Source organism: Passer domesticus, chromosome 17, assembly GCF_036417665.1.
Source record: "Passer domesticus isolate bPasDom1 chromosome 17, bPasDom1.hap1, whole genome shotgun sequence".
Classification (NCBI taxonomy): domain Eukaryota; kingdom Metazoa; phylum Chordata; class Aves; order Passeriformes; family Passeridae; genus Passer; species Passer domesticus.
In genome coordinates, this window is record NC_087490.1 from 3,501,677 (window position 1) to 3,513,631 (window position 11,955).

Below are 11,955 nucleotides of genomic sequence, written 5' to 3' on the forward strand. Positions count from 1 at the left end.
GCATCATCAACAAATCCAGGAATTTGTGTTTTACACATTTCAAACAAATCCACCATAAATATTATTTTAAGAAAAGCCTCATAAAGGGCTTATTTTAACACCTGATTGTTCCCTATTTAGGTCTATTACTCTTAGAATTACTGACCAAACTGTGAGTGCAGTTACCACAGTGTTTAGATCTTCTGGATTTGAGGGGAGTGAAAACCCTCAATTTTCTAACAAAGTTGTTCCTCTGCATTTGAAAATAATTAAGAAATAGCAAATGCAGTACCAAAAAGCGAACAGAGAGACACAAAACTTTAAAAATAAAACACAACATTTTTATTAGCAAATCAGCTTGCTGTGGGAAGAAAATAAATTCGAGGAAGTCTTCCCCCAGATATAAACAACCACGTAGTTCGAACAGCTCACATAATAAACAGGTCACTGAAATAAAAAAGCAAAGATGCAGGAGCAGCTCCGTGCCAAGCAGCCCCGCAGGTACCGTCACTGCCAGCGCGCTCTGGGGCGCCGCTCGGGGCCGGGCCGTGTCCGGGCAGCGATGCCGGGCGTGGCGGGCAGGGGAGGCGGGGGCCGGGCAGGGGAAGGCCGGGCAGGGGAGGCCGGGGCCGGGCAGGGAAGGAGGGGGCCGGACAGGGAAGGAGGAGGTCGGGGCTGCCCCGCGCTGCCCTCACGGCCCGGCCGCCATCGCTCCGAGCGCCGGCCACGCCCCCTGCGCGCCCGCCGCCGGCCATTGGTCACCGCCAGGAGCTCCCCAGGAGCTCATTGGCCAGGCGCGGGGCGGTGGGCGGGGCGTTCTCCAGCCCGGCGTGCCGCGCGCCCGCTGCCGTTCCCATGGCGACGGGAACGCCGCTGCGGCCCCGGTGACCGGGAGCGCTCGGGAGAGCGGCCTCTCCGGGCCTGAAACACTTGTGGTGCTGGGGACGCTGTAATGAGCAGAGTGGGGATCGACTAACAGCCTCCCGCTGCTCCTGAAAGCGCCGTTTGCTGAATAACAGCCTGGGTTTTTCTGTCGGCCTGGCTGGCCATTACCTCTAGTTGGTCACGGAGCTTTGAGCCCACACTGGGAAGAGTTTCTGAGTTTTTTCTCAGTCCGATAGCAGCTATCAGCAGAGTCTGGGGTTACTGGAAAAACACAGAGGACACTGGGCTTATCTTCAAGGCTCCACATAGTTTCCTTCCCTGCAACACGTCACCAGGAGTGGGACATGGGACAGACAGGTGGCCTTCAACCCAGGCCAAGGGCTGCTGTAGCTCCTCTTTGTCCCTGCCAGAGCGCGGGCCTGGCTAACCACAGTGCTCCTTGGTGACTTATGGATTTACTCAGCATTCAAGTATTCTGGATTTTGGAGGAGATTTGTTTGAGGTGACACCAGGCCCCAGGAAAAGTCCAAAGTATCACATGATCACAGTATTTAACTTTTCCAACTGTTCCCCCTTCATGTCTGGTTGGATAGTGTTCCATGAAAGGCTATTGCAATCAATCAATCATTTATCCTCTTTGTAATGACTGTGATTCCTCTTCCAACTTCCCATTTCTCCACAGCCCAAATGGGCCCTGCAGAAGCTGCTGCATTTCTTTGGCATGTCTGTATCCTCTACCACAGCTGCCTGATCATACCTGGGTGTTCGTATCAACCAGTGAAGAGGGTTTATTTGCCAGAGCAAGCCCCTGCCAGGCCCATCTGCCAAGCAGCCCCACAGGTTTTGTCATTGCCAGCGTGCCCTCAGTGCCACCATCGGCAGGGTGTGCTGGGCAGGGCAGGGTGGAGCAGCAGGGGCAGGGCACGGGCAGAGCAGCAGCTGCTCACTCAGTCAGCCCTGCCCACACAAGCACTGCCCCGGGGCTGCCCCGAGTGCAGCTGCTGTCCTTTGTTGCCAGGCCCCAGGGCTGGCTCCACTCCATGCCCGGAGCTGAGTGTCCCACAGCCAGACAGAGCCCAGGCCCCACAGAGCCCCCCACACCCCTCAGGCTGCACTCCCCCCCGACCCAGCCATCCACCATCACCACAACACACAAATCAGCCAGAAATAACAACCTGGCTGGGGTAGAACTTGGCTTTTATTCTCCAGTACACTTGTCCAGAGACAGCAGAAAAAAGAAACAGCTCAGGTTTTGGGACAGCACATCCAGCAAAACAAGAAGGGGGAAATTATTTTATAAAAGTAAAATCAAAAGAATAAGAAAAGTTTGGAACATAAAGAGCGAAACACACTGTCAGTACTTGCATAGCACTAGCAGTAATCAGGAAATACAGTAGATGGCTATAAAACTCGCAAAAAGCAAAACTGCTCCAACAGCTCTAGTAGCAAAGGAGGAGCCTTCTGGAAAAAAAATAAATACAAGGAAGACTTTTTTGGTACTTTTCCTTTTTATATCCACGATGTAATGTCATCTGTTACAACATAATCCCTGCCATTGCCCTTGAAGATCAAGGCCTGTGTCCTCAGGAAGGCTGCAGTAACTAGTCAGAGTCCTGTAACTGGATGCAAGTTTCAGTAACAGTCCATGGGTCTAACCAGACTTGAAAAGAAGAATAGCGACTTGGCCGAGGTAGAAGTAGATGAAGTGCTTGGTCTCATGAGTCACATAGCTGCCAAAATTCCTTCCCACGATGCAGTGCCAAGTGGGATTGTATTTCTTGTCAAACTCCTGCAAAACAGATTACTACAAATTAAGGACTCATCTAATAGGTATTCACCTTCTGAGCGAGGCAATCAGAGGAAGAAGAGATGCTCTTTAAGTACTAGGATTATTTTATTTACATCTTATTGTTTACCTGCTGCTTAGTCAGACACACAAAAACCCCACAGCACTTCCTAACTAAGCAGTAGTAAGTTTAAAACATGATTTCTGCTGAAGGAAACTAATCTTCTCTTCCCCCATAATTTATAACATGATTGAATCCACAATTTTGTACCCACGACACAGCCATAATTTAGATTTCATTGTTTATCAGCAGCAAAGTTACTAAACAGAAAGTTCTCTGCCACATGCTCTGTAACAACAGTATGATCAATAAATCTAAGCACTTGTGCTTTACATATTTTCAAACAAATCCTCTATAATTTCCCAGTAGTTGCAACAAATGATATCTGAAAAGTACTAAACCTCTTTTCAACTTTCATAGGTACTTCGCTGGAGAAAAAAAAGCCTTTCAGTATTCTGGTCATAGCAAACAAGTATTTATTTAGCAGAAGCAATCGTTCTGCATGGATGAATTACTTCTCATGTTAGAGAAGCTTCTCCACCCCAAGTATCCCAAATGTTAAAGTCACCTCCACCCCAGGTATCCTGGAGCAGAGCCCCAGGCTGTGAGTGGCACAGCAGCAGAACGGCTCCAGCTGGGTGCCTTCAGGAGGACCTGGACAAAGAAACTGCCAGGCAATTACACCCTCCCAGCCCCAGTTCCCCACCCTTCACAGTTCTGACTAATAACAGCATTAGGGTCTGGGGACTTCTTGTTCTTTATTGGGTTTTTTCATTTTCTCTGGACAGTCCTTTTTATCTCATGTTGTGATTTCTGCTGACAGCTATAACTTCCTTATTTTCCAGCCTGAACCAGCTCTTGAGGCCCTTTTTCACAGTGTTAGGAAAAAGTGAACATATCTATGTGAAAATTCACAGCTTGTGGCCTAAACCCTTATCAAACCCAGCCCCTCATGCCAAGCAGTTAACTCCAGACAGTTTCAGTCCAATCGGCCTTAACATTTCGACAGCCCTTCCACTCAGATCGCTGTAACTTCTACTGACGCACTTTGATTTCTCCGTTCTCCTGAGCTGACGAAGCAGGAAATATAATCTGAACTAGATCTTTCTCATGTATTGTTAATCCTGCACAAAGGATGACACAGATATTGCAAACAACAGATAACCGCCAGGATTTTTTTTTCTTTTTTGTTATTTCACTACGTAATGAGGGGTGTGATTACAGAGAATTGCAGAAAACTACTTTTCCCCTGCTATTTTTGATCCAGCTGGCAAGAATTGTAAAGAGATCCTTAAGATTAAGTTAAATACAAACGAAACCAAGAACAAGCTACCTCTCAGAGGAAAACTACAGGAGAGCTCAATAGAGTCCCTGTGTTTTGTACCAGCTCATCAGTCACAGGGACAGTCAGCTGCCACCCTATCCTCACGTGGGCAACAGACAGTGGCAAAAAAGACCGTGAGCAGAAAGAACTGCAAGAAAAAAGCAGCACCTAGAAAGGGCCCGTAAAGGGTGGGTAAAGGAACACATGGACATCAGCCTAAAGAGAAAGTCCCACTTGATTACCTAGCGTCTCTAGAACTTGTTTTTCTAGCACTACTTGCCTAACAGCATTCTCCCCAATTGATTTTTCATGTGCACAGAGATATCACGAGCACATTACAAGGCAACACTTACCTTCTTTATGTGAGCAGCGATGTCCTTCTCGATGTTGTATTTCTCTAAGGCTTGAGTTGCACATTCCACAGCATCTTGCTGCATCTCCTCTGACATGTCCGCATTTTTGATCACTGCCTTTCGATCACTCATGATTGCCTGCTTGGAGGAAAAAAGAGAAGGAAATTCAAAGTTGCAGGAGCACCTGCCAGAGCCACCTGCTGCCAAGCAGCGGCACAGGCACGGCCGGGCGTGCCGGGCACGGCCCGAGCGGCGGCGGCTCCGGCGGCGGCTCCCGCTCAGCCGCCGCTCCCCGCCCGGAGCCGCAGCGGCCCCGCCGCCCTCCCGGCGCTGCCCGGCCCGGCAGCTCCGCCAGAGAGCGCGGCCGCTTCACCGCCGGCCCGGCGGCCCTTCCTGCCCCGAGCGAGGCGGGGAAAGCCCCGCACGAGCGGCCCAGGGCTCGGAGCCCCGCGCGGCTGCAGGGTGCCGCCGGCAGCTGCCGGGGATGCGGGAAAACCGGAGCCGGCGGCCGGGAAGAGCCCCGGCACGGGCGCTGCCCACTCCCAGAACTCCCGAGCCAGACCGGACCCAGCCCCTCTGGGCAGCTGCCCCTGCCCAGTGCTCAAGGCCGGCAAGGCCTTGCCCTCACCGTCGAGCGGGGCCGCGGTGCCGGCGCGGTGCGGAGGCAGAGCCGGTGGCGGTGCGGGACGCGCAGAGCGAGGCACGCACGGGCTGCGCCGCCGCGGCTGTTTAACCGACCCGCGCGCGCCGCCGGCGTCTCCGAGCGCCCCCAGCCCCGCCCCCTCAGCACCGGCCGTCACCCATTGGTCACCGCTACCATCACCCCGAGATCTTATTGGCCCCGGTCCGGCGCTCTTGCAGGGTTTTGCCGCAGCAATTTCTTTCAGCCCGGCATGCCTTGCGGCCGTTGCCGTGGCGACCGGCGGCCGCGGTGGTGCGCGGCGGGCTCGGGCCCGGGCCCGGGCGGCAGTGCCGCCTTCAGACCCTGCTGCCCTTCCCCGTCCCTTTGGCTTTTTTCTTTACGGCTGAACGCAGGGAGGAAGAAGGGGAAGGAATAAGCCCGAGCACCGGTACAGGTTGGGCGCTGACCGGCTCTGCGGAGATGGAACTTGGGGTCCTTGTGGACAACAAAGTGTCCGTGAGCCAGCAGTGTGCCTTGGGGCCAAGAGAGCCGTGGAGTCCTGGGCAGCCTTGGGAAGAGCACTGCCCGCAGGCCAGGGAGGCGATCCTGCCCCTCTGCTGAGCCCGGTGAGGCACAGCTGGGTGCTGTGTCCGGCTCTGGGCTCCTCAGGACGGGACACACGGAGCTCCTGCAGGGCAGCACGGATGGCTGGGGGAGCAGAGCATCCCTCCTGTGAGGGAAGCTGAGGAGGCCAGGCCTGTTCAGCCTCAAGAAAAGAGAGATGACAGGGAACCTCGTTAATGGGTACAAATGTCTAAAGGGTGAGTGTCAGAGGATGGACCAGGGTCTTCTCAGTGGTGCTGAGAATAGGACAAGAGGCAGACAACAGGCAGAAACTGATGCACAGCAAGTTCCACCTGAGCAAGAGGAAAAATTTCTTCACTGTGCAGGTGACTGTGCACTGGAACAGGCTGCCCAGAGAGGTTGTGGAGTCTCCCTCAGTGGAGATATTCCAGAACCATTTGGACACAGTCCTGGGCCATGTGCTCTGGGATGACCCCAGAGCAGGAAGGTCGGACCCTGTGACCCACAGTGATCCCTTCCAGCCTGACCCTGCTCCCTCCCTCTGTGAGTGCAGCTGGTCACTGGTGTCCTCAGGCTGAGAAAAATACCCAACAAATCCAAATATGATGCTTTGGAGAGCAAAGAACATAGAGTTTAAAATCCTACAGCAAAGAACATAGAGGTTAAAAAGTATTATATGAGGAAAATAGGAGAAAATGGTGCTGTGGTCTGATGATGGTGCTGAAAGCCCCAATATGGCAGGAAGGTCCTGGGTGAGGGAGCCCAGCTCATGCCCTGGGAATGCAGTCCCTGGGCTGATTTTAATAGCATGATGTCATCTCTCCTGAGAATGGGTTAAGTAACTTCTTTGCATCTACAAAGCTGCCAGAACTCCAGGATGATTCAAGTAAGGTGATAAGCAAGACAGGTTTTGGGGAAAAAAAAAAAAAAAAAAAAAAAAAAGAAAAAAAAAAGTTTCTAAGTGTGGAAATGCTCCTAACCGGAATCAACCCATCTTTCACTCCACGAGGCTTCACTTCAAGTGATGGAAATTGCAAAATTAGAAATCTAGAGTAAACTAAATCAAATAAAATCGAAGAAAACTATTTACAAAATTACTCAAGTACACCGTGAGGGTTGTGTTCGGTTTGGGTTTTTGGGTTTTTTTCCACGTTTGTCCTCGCAGCACAGGTTCCGGCGGCACCGGGGGCGGGGGGGTTCGGTGACCGCGTCCGCAGAAGCGGCGGCCCTTGGGCTGCGGAGAACGCGCCGCTCCCGGCTCTGTCCCGGCGGAGCGGGCACGGGCGGAGCGGCTCCGGCTCTGTCCCGGCGGAGCGGGCTCCGGGCGGAGCGGCTCCGGCTCTGTCCCGGCGGAGCTCCGCCCCGGCGCGGCCGTGCCGAAGATGGCGGCGCTGCGGCTGTGGCGCGGCCGCTGCCCGGCGCTGCTGTGCCGGCCCGCCGGAGCTCCGCGGGCGCGGCGCGGCTTGGCCGCGGGGCCGGAGATGCACTTCGGCTTCCAGACCGTGACGGAGGAGGAGAGGAGGGAGAAAAGTGAGGGCTGCGGCGGCGGGAGAGGGCGCGGAGCCGAGCTGGGCTCCCGGGCAGCCGGTGATCGGTCTCCACCGTGCTGGGAACGTGTTTGGGACCGGGCCCTTGTCTGAGGCGTTAGCGGGAGCCTCGGTGGATAATACCAGTGCTGTTCCCTCAGCTCGGGAAGGCTGTGTTTCTGCAGACACCTTTGTCAGGCAACCGCAGATTCAATTTTTTTTTTTTTTAAATGAGTTTTCCTGTGGTATTTTTCAGCTCCACATGGTGGACAGGCCTCCACAGGGCAATAAAGGACTCGTTTTACTTAGACACAAGCATTTTTAAGTAAATTGAATCTCATTCCCGTGTCCTTTCTTTGCAGTTTATCAGGTCTTTGAAACGGTGGCCAAGAAATACGATGTAATGAATGATTCAATGACTCTAGGAATTCATCGGGTGTGGAAGGATATCCTCATGCATAAAATGAACCCTTGCCCAGGAACACTCCTCCTTGATGTTGCTGGGGGAACAGGTAAATAATTTTGGTGAGTTCCACATGACAATGCCACGCTGTTTTTCAGCTGTTTGAGTCTGCCCAGAATTACGTTTCCTGCTGGGTTTTTTTTCTCACCCTTAGCTCCCTGCCTTTAAAACTAGTGAAGCATCTACTTGACTGTCCCAGAAAAGGATTGAGAACTGATGTCTTTGTGTTTTCTAATATCTTGCTTTAAGGGTCTGAAGGTGTTACAGTCCTGTCATGGTATGTTATGGGAAACTGTGTAAATTTGTAGAATGTCATGGACTCTTTGATTTTAATAAGTTCCCATTTTATCTATATACATGTACACACACACTCTTTCTGTGTCTATTACAGTATGTTTGAGGGGGTGTTTTTATAAATATATATGACTAAAAAGAAAATAGTAAGTCAGTTGGATGTTCAAAGCCTTATGTTTCAACTTCCTGGAGTCAGAAAATGTTCCAAGATGTGCATCTTTCCTTTGAACAACTGCAGGTGACATCGCCTTTCGATTCATTAATTACGTGCGCTCTGTGCGACAGCGCCAGCTCCAGAGGAAGCTCAAACACCATCAGAATTTGTCTTGGCAGGAAATTTTTGAGAGCTACCAGAAGGACAAAGTTAACTCACTAGGGGATTCCCAAGTGGTGGTCTGTGACATCAACAGAGAGATGTTAAAAGTTGGGAAGCAGAAAGCACAGCATCTTGGCTACTCTGAAGGTAAATAATGCAGTGTGCTGTGGCAGTAACATTCCTGACAGCAAGAAGTTGTGAGGGACAGAGGTTTTTTGCTGTTTCCCTGTGTACATTCAGGAGGAGTAGGAGCTGTGCATGGGGAAAAGGAGCATGAGTTGCACAGTCACTGGTTGTGCATTTTGTCTGCTTGCCAATAACCCACAGATAGAAATGGTCTTGATGCTTTGGGGACTAGGAAGCAACACAGCTGCAGGTGCATCACATACTGATAGTCCTGATGGAGGGAGTGTGGCTTTTCATGTTCCTCAGCCTGTGGCAGCTTTCTAGCAAAACGTGTTAAGTGTTTTGGCCATTGTTGCATGGCAACATGTTAGTAATTGTCCATAGCTACACTTTGAGCAGAGATTCTCTTTTTAGAACTTTGCCACAAACAAATGGCAGCCAATAGTGCTTTCCAGTATGATGCAAGTTTTGGGTAATATCTTTGTGGCATATACACACCATGTGTATGTGCAGAATGGTGTTTTGGCTGATCTGCAACATGAACTACTCTGTCTTGAAAGATTCATGAGTAGAGGCCAAGGCGTCTTTCCTCTAACAAAACTGCAAAATGGAAACATTTGTTTTCAATGTCACTTTAAAAATAATCAATTCCTTCTAGAATTGCTGAGTTCTAGCCTTTCTGGAGCAGCCTGAGCTCAGTTCTATGACTTGTCTTTCACTGCAGGCTTGTCCTGGGTACTTGGGAATGCTGAAGAGTTGCCCTTTGATGATGATAAGTTTGATGTTTACACAATTGCCTTTGGAATCCGAAATGTAACTCGTATTGATTTGGTGAGTTACTACAGTGTATCCTGACATGGGGTGCTTATGATTTTTTATTCTACAAAGGAAGCAAAGTAGGAATTCCTTTGGATAAAGGAAGATCCTAGTCTACTCCTGAAGCATTTAAATAAGTGGTATGTAGTATGCAGCTTGTGTGAATAGAAAATGCAATTAAGTGCCCCACCTTTGTCATAAAAAGATAGATTTATACCAGTTGCACCCAATCCTTCCAGCTTGGCAAGCCACACAATCTCAGGTTCTAAGGCAAAGGGCTGCATGCTGCAGTCATTCCCCACCTTCTCCTGTGGCATGGATGGATCTACACATGCACAGGGCAGCCAGTCTGCATACCTCAAATCTTCCTGCAGCACCTGATCCATATCCCAGCAGCAGTGGGGCCAATGCTTCCTGTCCCCTTGTGTTTCCCTGCCCGAGTCAGCAGAGCTGCCAGAGCAGAGTGGGAAGGAGGCTGCTGCCCCCAGTGCTGTTGGACCAGCCTGTTCAGCCCACTTCTCCTGAGTGTCTTTACACTGGCTGGTGGCAGAGCTCCCTATAAAGAACAAGGATGACTTTAATTAGGATAAATAGGACTCTTTGTTCTGAGCTATCTGTGTCCTTGGAGAAGGACTGGCTGTTGTGGGGGTGACACCTGTCTGGTGGCACTCGTTGTCTGTTTTGGAGGAGTGTGTTACAACCTTGGCAGAGCTCCTGTGGAAGGTGAAGCATTGGGATCCAAACCACCTTTGACCATGTGCCTTTGAGCTTAACGTGCGTGTGGCTTTTCCTGGTGCTTTGTCTGCACCCTTCCAAAGCACAGGCTCTTTGCCTGCATGCATACAGCAGCTCCCTGGAGACCTGATACAAAACACACCCAAGCTGCCAACTCCTTTGCAGAGCTCCTGTGTAATGTTGATATTTTATCCCATAGGAACAGGACAGTTGGAGTCAAGCAGATGTACAACCTTCAGAAGTTCTAGAATACAACTCTGTTCTTGTATGAAAGAACATACAGTTTTTGTCTGTTGTCTAGACAGGATTTTGTCTAGATTCTTGTTAGGTATTCTATTTTGATGCAGGATGGAATTTTCAAAGTAGCCAAAGATTTTCTTCTTCTTCTTCTTCCTCTTTCCTTCCTGTTCTTACACATTGCTCATCTGAAACCCAGTATCGTTCCTTCTTTGAACCTTTGGGTGTGCCTCACAGTAAAATCTTTTGATTGAGAAAAAATTATCATGCCTGTTTTTGATTTTCAGTTTCTTGTAGCTGAGTCACCTTCTCCCTTTTGTGTTTGGTCTGTAATTATAAGAGCTCTGCCAACAAACTTTCATCAACCGCGAGTAGGGAAAGAAAAGAAAATTACAAACCCGACATCACAGTTTTGACACAAAGCCTTGTAAAAATCTATTTATGAACAGCAAGAGTATTTGTGCTTTGGGTTTATGGCACATTTGGGTTTTTTTTTTATACTTGTTTTGGGATGCTTCTCTACAGTAAGTACTGCAGATTGCCAGTCAGTTCCTCTTCATTCCCCTCAGTTCATCACAGTTGCATGATAATATCACATGGCATTATAATAGGCAGGTGCTGTCCTCCAGAAGCAAACATCACATCTGCTTTGTCTCAGGCACTTCAAGAGGCCTATCGTGTGCTGAAACCAGGAGGAAGATTTCTCTGCCTTGAATTTAGTCATGTCAGCAACCCTCTTCTCTCCAGGTAGGAACATGGTGACACTTTATGCCATGTCACAAGGCTCTCTTGTTTGTACTCAGAATAAGAGATGGAGACACTTTGAGACCACATCTTGGTGCACTTCTAAAGTCAGCTACAGACTGCATAGCCTAGTGGCACAGAGACCAGCTCGTGTTGGAGAGGGTTTAAATTTGTTTCTGTTAATCTGGATTTACCATCTCTCTGTGCAGGCTCTATGATCTCTACAGTTTCCAGGTTATCCCTGTTCTGGGTGAGGTTATTGCTGGTGACTGGAAGTCTTACCAGTATCTTGTGGAGAGCATCCGACAGTTTCCCCCTCAGGTAAGGCAGGATTTCCCCAAATTCACTAACACACAAAGCACAATTCCAGCATCATCTTGTGGCCAGCTGGCTTACTGGCCTTCAGGTTGTTAATACTTATGGCACTTATTTTTCAGGAGGAGCTGAAGGCAATGATAGAAGATGCAGGCTTTTTCAAAGTGGATTATGAGAATTTGAACTTTGGCATTGTTGCCATTCACTCAGGTTTCAAACTGTGAGTCTGGGTAGCAGAACACCCAAAGTATAATTTTCATGAGGGATATGAAAGCTGTGGAATTTTAATGGTATTAAAAGGAGTTCTAAGAAGTTGTGCAGCAGGTACTTGCTGAGCAGCTGGGCTCAGAAGAACACAAGTTACCTCTCCCCACCAAGAAACCTGTGGAGTGACTCCAGTGGCGTTTCTTACACTTTCATTTCCTCCAAGTGCAGTGTGAAGGATGTGGCCAAAACTGAGCAATGCTGACAAGCAAGGCAAGTTGGCAGTGGGTGTGGATAAAGAAATAGACTGATTAGTCTCCAAATAAGATGCCTTTCTTTTTACTAAGCTTTAAAGGAGGATATTAGACTTGTGAAAGTAACTTGGATTTATGAAGTAACGATGGACTTTTATGAAGCTGTTATTATCTTTGTCATGTGGAGTTTAAGGATTTTTTCCCATGACTCCTTCTTTCAAAGGCAAATGGAAGGCTTATGAAATAAAAGGGCTCTGCATCAACTTTTTTCCACTTAAATCAGTCTTGTAAGAAGGTTTCCTAAGAAAGGATAGATTTGGGTGTGGGAAT

The 11,955-nt window shown here is 49.4% G+C and overlaps 3 protein-coding genes across 6 annotated transcripts in view; 1 reads left to right on the top strand and 2 right to left on the bottom strand.

The window, feature by feature from the left end:
* The window catches only part of ACADS (acyl-CoA dehydrogenase short chain), a 111,472-nt gene extending 110,787 nt beyond the window's left edge, over positions 1-685 (bottom strand). The window contains exon 1 of the mRNA XM_064393059.1: positions 681-685. The gene's annotated coding sequence lies outside the window, so the exon portion shown is untranslated. The remainder of the gene's footprint in view (positions 1-680) is intronic.
* Positions 686-2,044: 1,359 nt separating this feature from the next.
* Positions 2,045-5,174, bottom strand: LOC135282831 (dynein light chain 1, cytoplasmic). Of its 2 annotated transcripts, none has more exons than XM_064392989.1 (3): positions 5,017-5,174; positions 4,389-4,526; positions 2,045-2,653 (listed from the first exon to the last, which is right to left on the bottom strand). In XM_064392989.1, exons 2-3 carry the CDS (start codon positions 4,518-4,520, stop codon positions 2,516-2,518), a joined length of 270 nt encoding a protein of 89 aa, XP_064249059.1. In that variant the 5' UTR covers positions 4,521-4,526; positions 5,017-5,174; the 3' UTR covers positions 2,045-2,515. The 2 variants fall into 2 exon arrangements, with proteins under 2 accessions (XP_064249059.1, XP_064249060.1); XM_064392990.1 differs by having other exon boundaries at positions 4,389-4,529; positions 5,017-5,146.
* A 408-nt stretch (positions 5,175-5,582) lies between these two features.
* Positions 5,583-11,888, top strand: COQ5 (coenzyme Q5, methyltransferase). Of its 3 annotated transcripts, none has more exons than XM_064392982.1 (8): positions 5,583-5,831; positions 7,484-7,633; positions 8,117-8,341; positions 9,045-9,151; positions 10,767-10,855; positions 11,062-11,173; positions 11,290-11,387; positions 11,598-11,888. In XM_064392982.1, the coding sequence occupies exons 1-8, from the start codon at positions 5,792-5,794 to the stop codon at positions 11,605-11,607; spliced, it is 831 nt and encodes a 276-aa protein (XP_064249052.1). In that variant the 5' UTR covers positions 5,583-5,791; the 3' UTR covers positions 11,608-11,888. The 3 variants fall into 3 exon arrangements, with proteins under 3 accessions (XP_064249052.1, XP_064249049.1, XP_064249050.1); XM_064392979.1 differs by lacking the exon at positions 5,583-5,831 and adding an exon at positions 6,952-7,125; XM_064392980.1 differs by lacking the exon at positions 5,583-5,831 and adding an exon at positions 6,953-7,125 and having other exon boundaries at positions 11,290-11,888.
* Positions 11,889-11,955: the final 67 nt, after the last annotated feature.